The following is a 20198-nucleotide window of genomic DNA, read 5'->3' as shown; positions in this document are numbered from 1 at the left end:
CAGGTAACTGTAATCTCCAAGAATAAGCAGCACGGGTCATGAATTTATTGTTAATGTTGTTGATGACTGAATGTTGAGTGACTAGTTTTGTTGCTAGTGTTTTTCCAATCAGCTATTTTTAGAGGATTTTTGTGTCAAACTTTGACCTTTTCATCCAGATAAGACCATGGCAACTTTTACAAAAGTGGTATCATGCTTTGGATTTTTGATACTTTGCGGGTCACAGATCTCTTTGGTATGCAAAAATCTGAATATTTCTAAATTTGCTGATTTAAATGCAGTCTTCCAAACAGGGCTGTCCTTAGGATTTATGGGGCCCTACGCAGTATTATTAAACTGGCGCCCCTATGCCCAAGGGCAGCCTGGGGGGGGTAGGGAGGCAAAAGGCAGCAAAGGATACTGAGCCGCCCAGCCTGCCTCATTGCGGTGGAGAGTCAGTTCCCCGCAGAGAGCCCTGTACCCTCTCCCTCACACAGAATAGGTGGTGGCTTCGGCTCTGTGAATATGGACCCTGCCTAAGGAGACTGCAGCTAGCTGTGGGAGCCTGCAGGAAGGGTTAGAACAGGGATAAGAAGAGGCAGAAGGGTGGACATTAAGACTCAGGGGTGCCCCAAATTTTTGGGTGCCTTACGCAGCCGCATATGCTGCGTATGCCTAAGGACAGCCCTGCTTCCAAACTGATGCTAGATAAGCATGACCAAAGTACGAGTGGATTAAGTTGCATGGCTCCAACATAGCCCTCACACTTGATTTGTCCAAAGGCTCTAGTGAAAGGTGCCACAAGGCAGTGTAAACAATATTTGAAAGCCATACCAATCAAGGACAAGAAGCCTCACATTTTGGGTCAACTGGCCAATTGAGGGAAGACTAACATTCCAAAATTCCAAAGACTAATCACCTTGGGAAGAGGCAATCATGACAACCACAACCAGGCCACTCCAGTCTCTGAGCAATTTCTCTGTCCACCCAAAGGAGGCCTGCTAGTGAGAAGAGCTGTGCCAGCAGAACATCGCCATCTGGCTCTTTGACTGCAGTTCCTGCTCCTACCCTCTGACAGTCCAGAAGACTGTAAGAGCTGAAGAGTTTGCATCCCCCTGCCACCATTATCTAAAGGATGTTGTTTTTTTTCTATTTTGTTTTTATTTGGTCAGAGGCATCCCAGCCCCTTTGTTATCAGGGTGTGGAAGTGAAAATGTGGCTGTATGCGCACATTTGTGTGTGAGCATCCGTAAAGTCCAGATAGGAAAGGTACCAGAAGGAAAAGTTTCCCTAGGTTGCCTAATGAAATTATTCATAAAAGTGTGTTCTCTGTTCTATGTCTAAAATTCCTATGAGTCTTGAAGTTATCTTGTGTAAATTTTGCTATGAGAGTTTAATCTTTTTAATTAGGTATTAAAAGGTTTTATATCTGTTGGGGAGGAGGAAAAGGTTAGATATCAAACAGCAATTGAATTCTAAGGAGGAAGCTTTATATTTTGCTCTGAGGTTGTAGTTCAAATATTAGATAATAATTTGGTTTCAGTATTAAGATATATAATAGGACTGATTTTTTTAGTCGTGATTAATTTTGAGTTAATCGCATGAGTTAACTGATTAATCAATCACAATTAATCAGTTTTAATTGCACTGTTAATACCAATTGAAATTTATTAAATATTTTGGATTTTTTCTACATTTTCATATATATTGGATTCTGTGTTGTAATTGAAATCAAAGTGTAAATTTATTTTTGATTACAAATATTTGTACTGTAAAAATGACACAAGAAATAGTATTTTTCAATTCCCCTCATACAAGTCCTGTAGTACAATCTTTGTTGTGAAAGTGCAATTTACAAATGTAGAGTTTTTTTGTTACATAACTGCACTCAAAAACAAAACAATGTAAAGCTTCAGAGTCTACAAGTCCACTCAGTCCTACTTCTTGTTCAGCTAATCGCGAAGACAAACAAGTTTGTTTCCATGGCACTTCTGTAGCTGGCGTTGCAAGGTATTTACGTGCCAGATATGCTAAACATTCGTATGCCCTTTCATACTTCAGCCACCATTCCAAAGGACATGCTTCCATGCTGATGATGCTCGTTAAAAAATAATGCATAAATTAAATTTGTGACTGAACTCCTTGGGGGAAAATTGTATGTGCCCTGCTCTGTTTTACCCACATTCTGCCATATATTTCATGTTATAGCAGTGTCGAATGATGACCCAGCACATGTTGTTCATTTTAAGAACACTTTCACTGCAGATTTCACAAAACGCAAAGAAGGTACCAATGTGAGATTTCTAAAGACAGCTATGGCACTCAACTCGAGGTTTAAGAATCTGAAGTGCCTTCCAAAATCTGAGAGGGATGAGGTGTGCAGCATGCTTTCAGACATCTTAAAAGAGCAACACTTCAATGCGGAAGCAACAGAACCCGAACCACCAAAAGAGAAAATCAACCTTGTGGCATCTGATTCAGATAATGAAAATGAACATGTGTTGGTCCAAACCACTTTGGATTCTTATCAAGCAGAACCGGTAATCGGCATGGACACACATCCCCTGGAATGGTGGTTGAAGCATGAATGGACATATGAATCTTTAGTGCATCTGGCATGTAAATGTCTTGTGATTCCGGCTACAACAGTGCCATGAAAATTCCTGTTCGCGCTGTCGAGTGACATTGCAATCAAGAACCGGGCAGTATTATCTCCTGCAAATGTAAACAAACGTGTTTGTCTGAGCGATTGGCTTAACAGGAAGTAGGACTGAGTGGACTTGCAGGCTCAAAATTTTATATTGTTTTATTTTTGAATGTAATTATTTTGTAGATAATTCTACATTTGTAAGTTCAACTTTCATGATAGAGATTGCACTACAGTACTTGTATTAGGTGAATTGAAAACTACTGTTTGTTGTTTGTTTATAGTGCAAATACTTGTAATAAATTAATATTAAGTGAGCACTGTACACTTTGTATTCTGTTATAATTGAAATAAATATATTTGAACATGTAGAAAATATCCAAAAATATTTAAATAGTATTCTATTCTTTACCTGTGCAATTAATGGAGCAATTAATTTTTTTATCACACAATTAATCGCCCTAATTTAACCAACAAATAATTTTATTGACTTCAATAAAATTCTTTACGTGGGAATTCTAACCAACAGACAGGCACCCTCTAAGAATCTTTTCTTTGAATTTTTGAGGACTATTTTTTGTATTAATTTAATGATTTAACTAATTTGATTTAATTCCACTCCAATATTGAGACTAACTTGTTGATTTTGCTTTGATTTTATACAGTTGAGAGCTGTATTGCTTTATTCTTACTCTAGTTTAATTTTATTAATAGTAGCTTAGCTTTGGGGATACATTTTCTTGATTTTTATGTTTAGTGTTTTAAGTAAATGCTAAAAACAGATACTGAGTCACATTTTAGTAAACAACATGGGTCCAGAACCTTTGAGAACAAGAATGGATATCAAGTGGGTGACATAGAAGCTTGACTCTTAATTGGTGTTTGATTCTTACAACACATCCCCAAGATGAGATGTGATTATCATAAAAACGTTTGAAGTATTTACAGCAGCATTGCTTCAGCTATGCAAATGTTGCAAAAGGTTGCATCACTAGTGCATACAGACAGGATAAAGCTGCACCCTGTTAGACTTTGAAGTGAGTGCCAGAAGCATAGGACTCCCACATCGACACAAACAGGATAATTCAGGGTTCATAGAACTAAAAAACATCATATTTGACCCCCAACCAACAGATCATAAAAATGAAACAGGCCAAGGTCAGAAGACTTTCACATGATTACCAAAGCAACCTGATGACTGTTTAGTAAGAGAGAATCTTACTTTTTCAGCAGCAAAAATTTGTCTGTTAGAAAGACGTCAAAATAATAAAAGGTGCATATTTGGCCAATCGCTCTGAGCACAATGTACCTGAAGTAAGTGTAATTAGTAATGAAGAGTAGCATTTGCAATCCTCAACAAATTCAGTCACATATCCTTTTGAAAACCATCTGGTTGTAAGCAGAGGAACATAACAGTTGATATGTGCATATCCAGGCTGAGTGTTTGCTGGGTCTTTGAGGTCTATGTGATTGGCTGTTAGGCCCTTTGATTTGTGTGTTTGAGCCCTCCCTGTTAATAAAGGTGGTGACCATCTAGGCTAGGTCTACAAGCCAGCTGCACATTGAACCTTTGACTTGGGAAACAGGATCATGCTAATGGGGAATTCTGGAGGCAGTTGGTAGGAGGGAGTTTGAACACTGTACTTTCTCTCTTGGAGCACTGCTATATCAGTAATGATGATGACCAGTTATTATGGCCTGCAGGGGATGTGACATGTTTCCAAACTACCTGAACACAGAAGGGACTTCCTGTTATGAAATGCAAGCTGGTGCCTGTAGTGGAAGAAAAGATTTGTGGACCTGAAGTAAGAGCTATCAAGCCTGCATAGCATCAGAGATGAAGAGTTCTTGGCCAAACTGATTTGGGCAGCATCATTGCAGAGCCCACAGAGAAAGGACCTAGCAATAAAGGAACTAGAAAGCACAGAAATTAAAGAAAAGATTGGCAGCTTGTCACTAGAGGAAAAAAAGGAGGAATTTTACATGGCTTGAAGCAGAAGAATATGGACAATCTATGAGCCTCCAGATGGAAGATAACCAGCAGGAACGCTACCCAGTCAATGTTGGTATTGAGCATGGCAGCTGAAGAGAATGCTTCGGAAGATTTTACAGGGGGATGGTACAGAGAACTTCAGGGGTGGGCAGGCATACCTGAAGATGGTTCCTCAGCCCAACTCACAAGGATGTAAGGTATGCACAAGAGCTCTCCAACTGTCCAAAGATAGCAAACTGTTTTCACTAAGACTCCATGTTGAGAATATTCTGCAAGGGAAATAAGAACAGCAGGATGCTGTGCTGTCTTCCTGGAGCTAAGACAAGATGGGACTGCAAAACTGCATGGGATTCTGATGGCATCGGGCAAAACTGCACTACTGATGACACAGATTTGCACCTGTCCAGCTGGTCTTTTCAGATATTTTCCTGTCTCATGAGCAAGGCAACACAATATTTTGGAAGCAAGCGACATGAAGAGAGTGATTGGCTTTGTGGAACATTAGGCCATCTTCTATGGTGAGAGGAAGCTGTGTGGCCTGGATGGCCCCTAACCTGCCACCCAGAAGACAGATACAGAGATATCTAGACTAAGCACATGGGTGTTAACCTAGGAACAAAAAGCGAGGTTGTTAAGCAGGTAAACACACTGCATAAGTACTGAGGCATTTAATTCACACAAGTGTTCATGAATATAATAAATCAAGGTGTCAAGAGATGTAAAGAGATTAAATTTTTAAGTTGCCTGTACATTGAGTAATAAATACAAGAAACTGGAAATGATCATTCATGAGAAGAAGTTTGACCTAGTTGGTATTACTGACACCTGTGGGAGTATTCATGTCATTGGAATGTTAAAATCACTGGATGCACACTATTTAAGAAGGGCAGAGTGGACGGAATGGGAAGTTGGGGTGGCACTCTACATTGAAGATTCTGTTGTAGAGTTATTCACAGCTCAGAAGCACAGGATCTGCAATTCTTATGGATCAATTTACTAACTACTAAAGCATAAAAAGGAGTCCTAGTGGAGGCGTGTTTGTGAACAATAATTGAAAGCTGCTTGAGAACACTTTATTAACTGCCCCAAATTGTACAATCACATAATATGGCTACATTGGTTAAAAAGTGGTCCTGGTTCAGAGGGAATTTTAAACAACTATAAATAAATGAAATAAAGACAATATATGACAAATGGGGAAAAAAGGGGGAAGTTAATAGCAATGATTATAAATGAGAAGTTATGAAATACAGAGTGTTGATAAGGGAAGCTAAGGATATCAGTAAAAATTCTATGGACAGCAGTGTTAAGGACAATACAAAAGAATCTTGAAAAATATATCAGGAACAAAAGGAATCCTAGCAATGGGACATTACCAAAGGGAGATGGTGCATTTGGCAGTAATGATGTAACACAGGGGTGGGGAACCTACGGATCACAGGCCAGATCTGGTCCGCTGCTTCCATGGTGGCCCATGGTGCTGGAGCCGTAAGCGCTGACTCAACAGGTTGCCAGAAGTCTGGTTGGTTCCGCACAGCCCCCAGAAATTGACCAGCATATCCCTGCGGCCCATAGGAGCAGGGGCGACCAGAGAAGCTCCGTGCTCTGCTCCCACCCCCAGTGCCACTCTGCAGCTCCCATTGGCCGGGAACCTGTGGGTACAAGCAACATGAACCTCACAGAGCCCCCTGGCCCCTCTGCCTGGGGGCAAGACATGGCGGCTGCTTCTTGGAGCAGTGCGGACCCTGGCAGGTGGAGAACCTGCCTTAGTCCGCTGTGCCACCAACCAGGAGCCACCTGAGGTAAGTGTCGCACGGCTGGAGTCTGCACCCTAAACCCCCTGCCCCAGGTCAGAATGCCCTCCTGCACCCTAACTCCCTCCCAGACCCTGCCCCTCCACCCCAACTCCTGGCACCAGCCTGCATCCTGAACCCCTAATTTCTGGCCCCACTCTGGAGCCTAGGGGAAGCCCCGAACCTCCACACCCTCCACGGGGCTGGAGCCACGAGCGCCAGTTCACCCTGCTGTGGGAGGAAGCCCTGAGCCTCTGTGCCTCTCTGCCCCTGTAGGGCCCACAACTGATTTTTTCTTTGGGTTAGTGGCCCCTGATAGAAAAAAGGTTCCCCACCCTGATGTAACAGGTCAAAACATTAAACAAATATTTCTTTGGAAAGAAGCCAGGTGAAATATTCACATTTTACATTAAAAATGAAATATTTTCTACTCCAACAGTGATTAAGGAGGATGTTAAAAATATCTACTAAAATCAACAAGTCCAGATAACTTGTGCCCAAAAGAGTTGACTCATGAGTTCTCTGGATTGCTGATGTTAGCTGTTAATACATATTGAAATAGTGGGGAAGATCCAAATGCTTATATAGAAAAATGCTTATGTAGTTCTATCATTGAAAAAAGGTAAGTGGCATGTTCTGAGTAATTATAGCTCTGTTAGCCTGCTGCTTTTCATGGGCAAAATAATGGAATGAGTGATACAGGAATCAGTCAATAAAAAAAAAACAAAAAAAAACCCCAAAAGGTGGGCATATAATTAATGCCAATCAGCATGGTTTTATGGGAAATAGGTTTTGTCATCCAAAGACATGTTGCAAGTTTGATCAATAAAATGCAACTGCATTTATATAATACTTGGATTTCTGTAAGGCATTTAACTTAGTACTGCATGATGCTGAGATACAAAAATCAGTAGAGCACATTGTGACCGGATAGACAAACCCCACGCTAGGCCTGAAGGGTTTAAAGAGCAATACTGGGCCTAGGTAGCCCTGCCCCTCCGGGCCTGCCACGTATGCGCTGGCCGGAGGAACAGTTTAAAAAGGAGCTCAGAAGCCCAGGTAAAATGTGGTTGACAGCAGGCTCAGACTGCAGGAGGGACAATTCTTCTCTGGGAATCCATGCAGAAGGCGGAGCCTGAGACAAACCAATGAACGGGTAAAGCCCATAGGCAGTGCCTTCTCCAACCACCACCCCCTAGGAGAACAAGCAGGTCTGACAGGACTCTGCTCATGTGGACTTTTTTTTTTTAAAATTATGTTACTGACTGTTTGGACTGTAGTAGCCACTCCCCAAACTGAAGAAGCACATAGATAGAAAGTAGCACAGTGTGGCAGATTTAGACACCCTGCAAGAAGGAACCTGTTGTTATTTCTCACAGGGCCCTAGGCTAGGACCTGGTGAAGAGGGAGGGCCTAGGTCCCTCTCCCAAGCCCCATTTAAGGGTAAAGGCCCAGATGCAGGATGAGACCAAGACACTTCTAGCCTAGGGGAAGGAAGCAGGCACCACACCCAACAGAGATAAATAGCTGGAGGACAGGTGTGTTAACCACTTGGACACCTGGCCCACCACACCTTTATCACACACACATGAAATAAATTACAATCTAGTTGATAGATCTCAAAAAATGTAATTGAGAATGGAGAACAATCAGGAAAACGGTGGGGGGAGGAGGGAAGGGCACAAAGGGATCAGTTTTTGACCCAATGCTATTTCATATTTGTATCAATGATCTGAAAGAAAGAACAACATTATTGCTTGTAAAGTTAGCAGATGACACAAAGATTGATGGAGTTGTAATGAAGAGGACAGGTAACTATTACAGAGTGATCTGGGTCACATAGGAATGTGGGTATGATTAAAAACAGTGCTTTAATATGGCCAAATCAAAAAGGTACATCTAGGAGAGAAGACAGTGTGCCATGCTGTACTTTACAGGAGGATATTATATCTATATACCTATACCAAACAAGATCCTATGGGTGGCAGTCAAAGAGAAACAACTTCAAACTGGAAATAAGGGGCAAATTTTTAACAGTGAGGGTAATCAATTACTGGGACTTTAAGGGATGTGGTATATTCTCCATTACTTGAAATCTTTAAATCAAGGTGTCAAGGTTCCTCCCCCACTCTGAACTCTAGGGTACAGATGTGGGGACCTGCATGAAAACCTCCTAAACTTACTTTTACCAGCTTAGGTTAAAACTTCCCCAAGGTACAAATTAATTTTATTCTTTGTTCTTGGAATAACCACTGCCACCACCAAACTCTAACTGGGTTTACTGGGAAACGTAGTTTGGACACGTCTTTCCCCCCCAAAATCCTCCCAACCCTTGCACCCCACTTCCTGGGAAAGGTTTGGTAAAAATCCTCACCAATTTGCATAGGTGACCACAGACTTGGATCTGAGAACAATGAAAAAGCATTCAGTTTTCTTACAAGAAGACTTTTAATAGAAATAGAAGTAAATAGGAGTAAAGGAATCGCCCCTGTAAAATCAGGATGGTAGGTACCTTACAGGGTAATTAGATTCAAAACATAGAGAATCCCTCTAGGCAAAACCTTAAGTTACAAAAAAGACACACAGACAGAAATAGTCATTCTATTCAGCACAATTCTTTTCTCAGCCATTTAAAGAAATCATAATCTAACGCATACCTAGCTAGGTTACTTACTAAAAGTTCTAAGACTCCATTCCTGTTCTATCCCCGGCAAAGCAGCATACCAACAGACACAGACCCTTTGTTTCTCTCCCTCCTCCCAGCTTTTGAAAGTATCTTGTCTCCTTATTGGTCATTTTGGTCAGGTGCCAGCGAGGTTACCTTTAGCTTCTTAACCCTTTACAGGTGAGAGGATTTTTCCTCTGGCCAGGAAGGATTTTAAAGGGGTTTACCCTTCCCTTTACATTTATGACACAAGGTTAGAGGTCTTCCTATAACCACAAGTTATTGGACTTCATGCAGGAATTACAGGGTCAAATTCTGTGGCCAGTTATGCAATGGGTCAGACTAGATGACCATAATAGAACACCAGACTGGGACTTACAAAACCTGAGATCTATTCCTAGCTCTGACGTCGTCCTTCTGGATGACCATGGCCAAAGTAATTTCACCAATGTTTTTCAGTTTCCCCATATGTAACATGGGGATAATATGGGGCAGCTTTGCCTGAATTCTAGGTACCAAGATACAGATCCTCACCAGTATTTAGCCAGCTAACTCTCATGGGCCTAATTCTTCAAGCCTACGCTGGTATGATTTTTCAGAGATGGTTGTGCATGCAATATATTGTGCTTATAATATATCAGTTTTTGAAACATGGCTCCACATAGATTTATGCCTGCTTTGTGTCCACTCATTCACTGCACTGTTTCTGTATTGCTAACATGGATTTTGTATTTGTTAAATGAACACTGCCCCAGATTAATTTTCTGTGTGACCACATTTGTTTGCCATGCTGCATATTTACATCACTGCTCTCTAAGACTGCTCTTGAGTATGGTATTCTGCCATCCCTTCGTAAATGTCTCAACCACAGAAGTTGAGTAGACTAATTCCTGATGTTGTGCCTTTCTGTGTTTGCCAGGTAACCTTCACTTCCACATCTAGCCTTGGATTCCTGGTGGTGATGATATGGTTCACTTTACATATAGCAAGGGATGGTAGATGCTGATAGATGGGTGTCCATTACACTTTCAGGTGTGACTTCTGATTTTGGGAACCTCAATTTTTGTATTCTCAGTTGAGACACCAGAGACACTTTAAATAATTTTTGCCCAAGTAAATGAATAAGCCACATCATATAGTGCCCCCTGCCCCAATATTTTATTGATGGGTACATAATCATGTCAGCTGCTTAAAGCTAGATCCACAATGGGGACTCAGACTCAGTGTTGCAATACCTAATGTTTAGGTGCCCTTTTGCCTAGGGAATGAACAGACCAGGCTCCGTGTACAATGGTGGGCCAAGTCGGGTGCCTAAGAATGGGATTTGCAAAAGCCATCGAGATGAGTGGGGAGCCTTCTAAGCTAGCCAGTAGGAAATGCTGAGGAGAAGGGAGGGGCTTAGGCACCACCTCCTCCTCATACTGTGTTTTATATAGGACCTGGTGAGATAGGTGGGAGAACACCTAGCTTGCGAAACCAGCTGGGGCTTAGACATGAGTTAGGATCGGGGCGTCAGGACTTGTGACTTTGTGCATGTCCACTAGCAGAAATAAAACCACTTAAGGGACTTTGAGAGAAGTAATGTAGGTAGTGTGGACTTTAGACTACAGAGTTAGGTGGCAGCTGAGTAGAAGTTTTGTGAATCTAAATTTTGGACTTGTGCACCTAAAGTGGCAGTTGGGTCCCTAAATTCCTTTTGTGTATCTATCCCTTAGCGAATTATGTGAAATAAATCTTTGTCTTCTTATAGATTGTTGAGTTTTGTATCTCAAACCCTTCCAATATTTTTCATAATGATATAATTGGCTTCTATTTTCTGTAACTACTGGAAAAGTATCCATCTTGCATACAGAAATATTAAACTTCTGTATGCGAGATGAAAAATGTAATTGCCTAAGGTGCTCAAACATCTGGCTATGCAAAAAACAAAACCAAAACCCATACAATAAGACAAAGGTGCAATGATGACAAAAGTAGCCTGATTAGTAAGAGCATCTTCCTTTTTCAATGGCAGATGTGTGATGGTAAGGCATCAAAATAGTTAAAAGGTGTGTATTTGGCTAATGGCTATGGAACACAGTATACCTGAAGTAACTAATTAGTAAAGCAGAACAGCCTACGGAAACTTAAAAAAGTTAGTCACATATCCTTTTGAAAGCCATTTAATATGGCTGCCAGTAAATGAGGGACAACATGTGCCTGACCCAGAGCGTCTAATTGACCATAATAACGAGTAGCTAATGATACATATGCTCTAGTTTGCTTTTACTACTACAAATTACGACAGTAAGCACAGAAGGTTACACAATGTTCATCAGGCTTGATGCTATCTCAGAGTATGTCTCTACTGTAAGTGGAAGTGCAATTTCCAGGTTGGGTAGGTTTACATGCCTTAGTTCTGCTCGAGCTAGTGGGCTACAAATAGCAGTGCAGCTATCGCAGTCCAGGTGGCGGCTTTAGCGAGCCGCCCGGGTACTTAGCGGGGTCTCGGGCTAGGTTGTACATGCGTGGATTGCCTGCGCTGCCACCCACATTGTCACAGCCACGCTGCTATTGTTAGCGCGCTAGCTCGATCAAAGCTAGCAGGGGGGCTTCCATCCCAGAGGGAAATTACACCTCCAGTTGCAGCTGAGACATACCCTAAGGCCTTGCTCCTGGAACAATTAACACACATACTTCTCTTTACACATAGTGAGTAGTCCCTTTGACGTGCATGGGACTATTCACACTGTGTAAAGCTAACCATCTGTGTAAATCTTTGCTGGATTGGGGCCTAAATCTGTGGAGACCTAAATGGTATTTGCATAATTTATCTGCAACAACCCAGAACATATATTTAAACCATATGCTACCGTTGAAGTTGTATGTGTTTGTAATTAAGTATAAAAGCAGATTGGCAATTTAGTGTTAGTTGCTTTAATTGTCTATCCCACAAGTTATTTGTGGATGAATGTATTAGTGGTGTTCAGTCGTCCACATGTAACACGTATGGACTTTTGCTCAGCATCCAAGGTAGTGTTTGTGATAGGCAAGAAAAGATTTAGCTACATTCTCAGTAGCCAAATCATCAAGTTCATCCTAATCTGTAATTTTTAGTTTATGCTTCCGCTTCTTGTTGCCAAGAAGGCCAATGGCATTTTGGGATGTATAAGTAGGGGCACTGCCAGCAGATCGAGGGACGTGATCGTCCCCCTCTATTCGACATTGGTGAGGCCTCATCTGGAGTACTGTGTCCAGTTTTGGGCCCCACACTACAAGAAGGATGTGGAAAAATTGGAAAACGTCCAGTGGAGGGCAACAAAAATGATTAGGGGACTGGAACACATGACTTATGAGGAGAGGCTGAGGGAACTGGGATTGTTTAGTCTACAGAAGAGAAGAATGAGGGGGGATTTGATAGCTGCTTTCAACTGCCTGAAAGGGCGTTCCAAAGAGGATGGCTCTAGACTGTTCTCAGTGGTAGCAGATGACAGAACGAGGAGTAATGGTCTCAAGTTGCAGTGGGGTAGATTTAGGTTGGATATTAGCAGTGGTGAGCTGGAGCTGGTTCGCACTGGTTCGCTAGAACCGGTTGCTAAATTTAGAAGCCCTTTTAGAATTGGTTGTTCCACGAGGGACAACCAGTTCTAAAAGGGCTTTAAATTTAACCGGCCAAAAGTGGCGCCTTAGGCGCCGACTCCATGGGTGCTCCAGCCCTGGACCACCCAAGGGGAAAATTTGGTGGGTGCAGAGCACCCACCGGCAGCTCCCCGCCCCATCCCCAGCCCTAGCTCACCTCTGCTCCGCCTCCTCCCCTGAAGGCGCCGCCCTGCCCTGCTTCTCCGCCCCCCCAGGCTTCCCACGAATCAGCTGTTCATGCAGGAAGCTGGGGCAGGCTGAGAAGCAGGCCGCGGCTACCTGCTCAGGCCCAGGGAGGCGGAATGGAGGTGAGCTGGGGCGGGGGGCATGAGGAGGGCCTCCCACACTGCAGCAGGTAACCCCGGGGCAGGGGGGTGCAAGGGAACCGCTCCTCGCCTCAGCTCACCTCCGCCACCCTCGGCCTGATTGTGAAGCCGCCACCTGCTTCTCAGCTCTCCCAGGCTTCCTGCCAAACAGCTGATTCACGGGAAGCGGGGCGGGGGTCGCGGAGAAGCAGAGCGGGGCGGTGTGTTCAACGGAGGAGGCGGAGCGGAGGTGAGGTGAGCTGGGCACAGGGTGGGGAGCAGCCGGTGGGTGCTCTGCACCCACCAAAATTTCCCTGTGGGTGCTCCAGCCCCGGAGCACCCAGGGAGTGGCCTAAGGCGCCACTTTTCATGTGATCAGTGGGAGAGCGGCCGCTCTCCCTGCTCCCCCCAGCTACGCTCCCCTGCCCCTAGAAGCCAGAGGGACCTGCCAGATGCTTCCTGGGAGCTGCCCCAGGTAAGCACTGCTGGGACTCCCCACCTCGCCCCCCGGCAGGTCCTGCTGGCTCTTAGGGGTGGGGTAGGCACCCACTACGAGACCCTTCTGCCCGGTTCTGGGGGCAGTCAGGGGACAGGGGAGGGGGGTGGATGGGGCATCAAGGAACGTGGGGGGGGTTGGATGGGGCGGGAGTCCAGGGGGGTGGGGGTGGGCAACGACCCCCTTGTGGGGTGAGGAGGGAGATTTTGGCAGCTCATCACTGGATATTAGGAAAAATGTTTTCCACTAGGAGGGTGGTGAAGCACTGGAATGCATTACCTAGAGAGGTGGTGGAATCTCCTTCCTTAGAGGTTTTTAAGGTCAGGCTTGACAAAGCCCTGGCTGGGATGATTTAGTTGGGGATTGGTCCTGCTTTGAGCAGGGAATTGGGCTAGATGATCTCCTGAGGTCCCTTCCAACCCTGATATTCTATGATTCTTACATTATTTTTATTTAAATAGTAATGAATTTCTCACCGGGCTATGCAAAAACCTATATTAGGACAAAGGAGCAATGATCAAAGCAGCACGTACTATTTAGCTGAACTCAAATATGTAAGAGAGCATCTTCCTTACAAAGACACCATTAGAATCTAGAGCACAAAAAATAAATACTTTCATGTTGTCCTACATGTTACACTGATGGCCAAAACGTTTCAAAGAAAATGTTTAGTTGAAAAATGGTTTTATCCAAAATGAAATTTAACAAAACTTGTTGACTTTTTTTTTTAAAGTACCGTGTGAAAATTTTCTTGGAATTTTTTAAAATAAAATAGAAAACTGTATTGGAAATATTCTTGAATAATTATTTCTGCAATTTTTTTAAAAGAAAAATCAGTTAACTTTGAACACTTCAGAATTGTTCAGAATTTTAATTTTTGACCAGCTCTATTATAGATGAACCAGACAAAACACTTTTGACATATTAACTCTTATGAGCAGAATTACAGAGAAAAATGTAGCAAACACCAATGCCTATGAAAATGCAGAGTGAACATTTTACAATTTCATAAGCTGATTTTGGCACTTGAGGTTTGTCCAATGCTGTCGTTGCATACCAGTTATGCTCCATTTGACCTACCACACTATGAAACTGTTATTACAAAACTAAACATGCAAAAAGTGTAAAATCTGGTTACAATTCAAGAATGAGAGTTTCCTGCTAGCAGTGACAAATTGGGAAGACACAGTAGATATAACTGAAAATGATTACAAAAAAAAAAAATCAAAGAAACCCATCATTCATTAAGACAAATGACGAACCAACCATCAAGGTGAGTGAGGTAATATCTTTTACTGGGCCAAGTGCTGTTCGTGAGAGAGACAAGCTTTTTAAGCTTACGCTTGTCTCTCTCACCAACAGAAATTGATCCAATAAAATGTTACCTCACTCACCTAACTCTCAAATATCCTGGGACTAACAGGACTACAACACTGTATGTATAAACCATCATGCAGCCTTTACATTGTACAGAATATATGTATTATGATAAAGTTAATGACTTGTCAGCAATTGAGTACTAAAGACATGAACTTAGTCCTCTTTCTAGTTACAGGTATGCACTGATTTTAAATGGGAATTGTCTGCATGTACCTGAAGGCAGAATGTGTCCCATATTTATTGACTGAAAAAAATACAGTGTGTGTCTCCTAAAATCCTTTCTAATTTTTCAGAAGTAATTTGCTTTCCCCCATTAGCTAGATCTTAGGTAGGTTTGGTTTAACAGAACGTTTACTAGTCACATAGAATTAGTCATTAGCATTATGAAATTCAGAAAGAACCAAAACAGTATTGGTAGAATTTTCAAGAAGTGCCTCAGTGATTTAGGAGTGACTTTCAATTGGATTGAGGCCCCTAAGGATATGTCTACACTGCAATTAGACACCTGTGGCTGGCCCATGCCAGCTGGCAGGCTCACAGGGCTCAGGCTGTGGGGCTGTTTAATTGTGGTGTAGAGGCTCCGGCTTTGGTTGCAGCAGAGCTCTGAGACCCTCCCATCTGACAGGGTACTAGAGCCCTGGCTCCACCCTGAGCCTGATTGTCTTCACTGCAATTAAACAGTTCCTTAGCCTGAGTTCCACAAGAGATTTAAAGACTATTCAGATTCTCACTCATATTCCCATTCTTTGATTGCCAAATTCTTTTGTTTGCATTATATCTATTAGGGTAAGCTTTAGTGTTGTATTTAATGCCATTGTTACTTAACATACTATCATATCTGCTTTAAAAAGATTTATTCAAGGATTTTTTAACTTACGTTTATCCATCAGGAAAGCAGTTTTTAACAAAAGAGGAGCAACTAGACAGCACTGCTATGTAAACCACGCAATACTTACCATGAGCAGCCCTTTGTAGGCATAGACAATGCCAAGCCAAATGGTCATGTGAGTGTTTTCACAGTGCTCTAAAATTGGACGAATGGAAATATCTCTGCCTGCAGGGTCCGGCTACAAAGGGAAGAAAAAGTAAAGAGTAAAATATTTGACATGTACTTATGCCTCAGAAGCCATTTCATTCTGTTCCCAGTAGGTTGGGGATACATGTATTTGTGTATAAAAGAAAAGCCAACTTTAATAAGACTTTTGATGGTGTGGTTCCATAAGGCTGCAAAGGAGCTTAGTAAAGAATAGTAATTAGAGAATGGAAGGAGACAGGTGGATTCATGCTTACCCTGCTACAGCAAAATGGAAAGCAAGAAGGAATGTTTGTCATATGCTCAATAACTCCCTTTCTTTAATACTGTCAATCACATTAATCTGTTATAGTTTAAACAAATACATAACTACCATGAAAAAATATGCTGGAAGGCATTCTGTGTAACTGAAGGGAAAGGAAACAACTTGTATCTTTTTAATTTGGACAGCTAATTTGGTAAAAATAGTAAAAAAAACCTAATGGATATAGCTCAAACATGCAGCCATGAAAATATATATAGTTAAAATCTCTCTTCACTTCACCCTACGTTTTTTGTCATTGATCAAGGGCAGACTTTGCAATGAGACACACTGTGGTATGTTCCAGACTATTTTTTGTTTTGTTTTATTGCCCTGAGACAAACCAAGTGCTTGGATTATGCTATTGCGATTGCACTATAGAAACTGCAGCAAAAGCTCAGTATAGAATATAACTCATCCCAAAATTTCTGCAGCAAGCTCCCCTTGAGACCAAGTGAAACTCTCTGTACAAATCAATGCTGCTAGAAACCTCTTAGCTTCCACTCACCCTGAGAAAAGAGGCTAGTGCAGCAATGCCTGCCCTTTGTACCTGGACATAATACCTGTTCTTTTGCAAATTAGACTAGTGATTAACGGATTTGATGTGTTACTTTGATAGGAATGTTCTATTGTGCCACTCTATCCAAAGTTGTTGTGAACTCTTATCTTATTTTCCTTTTGAGAAGAACCTGAAATAGGGGCACAAATGTTCAAAGCAACTCACTATTTCCAGTTTAAACTGATGGTCCAGATCTTCAGCTGATGTGAATCACCATGTGCTTCACTTTATGCACATGTGCAGTACCAGTGGAAGTCACTACAGCCAGTTGCTTTTGTACCTGGCTATATATATAAAATCTTTGAGGCAGAAGAATATGGATTTATCAGAGCAAGGGAAAAAAATCAGATTTTCTTTGACTCAGATATAGAAGTGATTTTTTCATAGAAGGATTTCAGAGAAAAACTGACCGTTATTCTAGGGTTCAGTCTTGCTCCCACTAGTGTCACTGGTAATTTTGCCATAGATTTCAATAAGTGCAGAATCAAGCCCCTACTCCATTTCCCTCATCAGCCCTTCCATATGTAAAGCATGATTGCCCGGCTACCACTGACCTCAGAGGGCAACAAAGAATACAAAATAAAAGGAAAGAGGATTGTGGGGCAAGTTTCTCACAATCCATAGTTATTTCCTTGCATTCTTGGCAACAGAATGACAGTTACGTTCACTCCTTCCCAGTTATAACCCTGAATAGGATAATCTAATCCTAAAAATCTTTCAAATCAGAGAGGACCCAGAGAAGGATTTTACCTTTTTATAAGTAGTGTATGGCCCCACTCTGACGGCCTCTGCGCACCTGCAACTCCCATTACCATCAAAATGAGCTACAGGGTGCTCATCACCTCTCAGGGTAAGGCTGCCAGGTGGCAGAAAAATATATTACAATGCTACTAATGTGTGTTTGGGATCCTTAAAAATGTCTCCTTCATTATAAAGCTTTCTGGATTTTCTATCATTTATGATTGAAATGGAAAAAAGTTCAGCTGAGAGTTGCTATCTTAAATTCAGTAGTGTCAACATTTTCACATGAACAAGACTGTCCTAAAGATACATTTTGTCTAAGTTTCTAAACTTTGTCTTAACTCATTACAAGGCCAAAGAGTTTTGTTTTGTTTTGTTTTTAATAAATACAGGACTGATCTCCCCTACATCTTTTAGTTCTAGCGTGCCATTAATTGCATCCTTTTTTGAGTTGTGAGATAATTATTTCAGTTCCATTCCAGATCTACCGTATTCCCAAAAATGTTTACTTTTCAGCAGTGGGGAGCTACACCAGTTTACACCCACTCAGGATCTTTGCTTATGTCTTTTCAGCTACGTCCATCCTCTGCCCACACCCATTCTCCTTTTTACCTCACATTCTTGGAGTGGGTTTGGGACGTGCACTCAATGAACACCTGATGCTTCACCATACTTGTGCCTGCACAGAAGCTCAGCCTTGTGCTGTTTTCTGAGCAGATAATGATTTACCGGGTCAAGGTGCTATCCAGTATTTTGACATGTATGCACAAAGAGTCACTGAAGGCCTGCCGTACTATGCAGCCATAGGCAGTGAAGAACAGAGTGAGCATTTCACTAAGGTATTTCTCTCCTAAAAGAATGTAGTTATGTTCAAATTAGGGCTGTCTATTAATTGCAGTTAACTCACATGATTAACTAAAAAAATTGCAATTAAAAATTGCAGTTTTAAATGATAATTTTTTATATTTATATATAATTTATTATAATTTTGATTTTAATTAACTGCAGTTAAACAATACCAATTGAAATTAATTTTGGATGTTTTTCTACATTTTTATATATTGTATTCTGTAACTGAAATCTAAGTGTATATTTTTTATTACAAATATTTGCACTGTAAAAATGAACAAAAGAAACAGTATTTTTCAATTCACCTCATACAAGTTCTGTAGTGCAATCTTTGTCATGAAAGTACAATTTATAAACGTAGATTGGTTTTTTTTGAGTGCAGTTATGTAACAAATAACTTCAGAGCCTACAATTCCACTCAGTCCTACTTCTTGTTCAGTCAATTGCTAAGACAAACAAGTTTGTTTACATTAATAGGAGATAATGCTGCCCTCTTCTTTTTTTACAATGTCACCAGAAAGTGAGAACAGGCACATTTGTAGCCGGCATTGCAAGGTATTTATGTGCCAGATATGCTAAACAATCGTATGGCCCTTCATGCTTTGGCCATAATTCCGGAGGACGTGCTTCCATGCTGATGACGCTCATTACAAAAATAATGTGTACATTAAATTTGTGACTGAACTCCTTGGGTGAGAATTGTACGTGCCCTGCTCTGTTTTACCCACATTCTGCCATATATTTCATGTTATAACAGTCTCGGATGATGACCCAGCACATGTTGTTCATTTTAAGAACACTTTCACTCCAGATCTGACAAAACGCAAAGAAGGTACCAATGTGAGATTTCTAAAAATAGCTACAGCACTCGACCCAAGGTTTAGGTACCTGAAGTGTTTTCCAAAATCTGAGAGGGATGAGGTGTGGAGCATGCTTTCAGAAGTCTTAAAAGATGTGGAAACTACAGCACCTGAACCATCAAAAAAGAAAAATCAACATTCTGCTCATGGCATCTGACTCAGATGAAGAAAATGAACATGTGTCAGTCCGCACTGCTTTGGATTGTTATTGAGCAGAACCTGTCATCAGCATGGATGCATGTCCCATGGAATGGTGGTTGAAGTATGAAGGGACATGAATCTTTAGCACATCTGGTACGTAAATATCTTGCGACCCCGGCTACAGCAGTGCCACGTGAACACCTGTTCTCACTTTCAGGGGACATTGTAAACAAGAAGTGGGCAGCATTATCTCCTGCAAATGTAAACAAACTTGTTTGTCTTAGCGATTGGCTTAACAAGAAGTAGGACTGGGTGGACTTGCAAGCTCTAAAATTTTACATAGTTTTATTTCTGAATGCAGTGTTTTTGTAGATAATTCTACATTTGAGTGCGGAACTTTCATGATAAAGAGATTGCACTACAGTACTTGTATGAGGTGAATTGAAAAATACTATTTCTTTTGTTTTTTTACAGTGCAAATACTTTTAATCAAAAATAGTGAGCACCGTACACTTTTTATTCTGTGTTGTAATTGAAAATATATTTGAAAATGTAGAAAACATCCAAAAATATTTAAGATATTCTATTGTTTAACAGTATGATTAAGTGATTAATCAATTTTTTTAATCATATGATTTATTGCATTTTTTTAATCGCTTGACAGCCATAATTCAAATGTATTTGAAATGCAAGTTCTGTTCTGTTATTAGAGCTAGAGAGAATGCATGAGCTCAGTACTCAAAAGAGGGGGAAAAAAGGGCAAAAAATGATGGTATATAAAAAAGTACCAAAATATTTTAAAAATTCTACCAGAGTAGTAGATACTGTTCCCATTAAG

General features: G+C 41.4%; 1 protein-coding gene and 1 pseudogene across 2 annotated transcripts in view; one reads left to right on the top strand and one right to left on the bottom strand.

The window, feature by feature from the left end:
- GABBR2 (gamma-aminobutyric acid type B receptor subunit 2) overlaps positions 1-20198 on the bottom strand; it is an 842917-nt gene that overhangs the window by 51884 nt on the left and 770835 nt on the right. For both annotated transcript variants that reach the window (XM_073332465.1, XM_073332464.1), the window contains one exon: positions 15833-15943. In XM_073332465.1, the coding sequence (XP_073188566.1) occupies positions 15833-15943 (111 nt within the window). The remainder of the gene's footprint in view (positions 1-15832; positions 15944-20198) is intronic.
- Positions 2106-2747, top strand: LOC140907932 (E3 SUMO-protein ligase ZBED1-like; annotated as a pseudogene).

This window comes from Lepidochelys kempii, chromosome 2 (genome assembly GCF_965140265.1).
Source record: "Lepidochelys kempii isolate rLepKem1 chromosome 2, rLepKem1.hap2, whole genome shotgun sequence".
NCBI classification, from domain to species: domain Eukaryota; kingdom Metazoa; phylum Chordata; order Testudines; family Cheloniidae; genus Lepidochelys; species Lepidochelys kempii.
The sequence above is the reverse complement of the archived record's forward strand: the minus strand, read 5'-3'. Positions and strand labels throughout refer to the sequence as shown.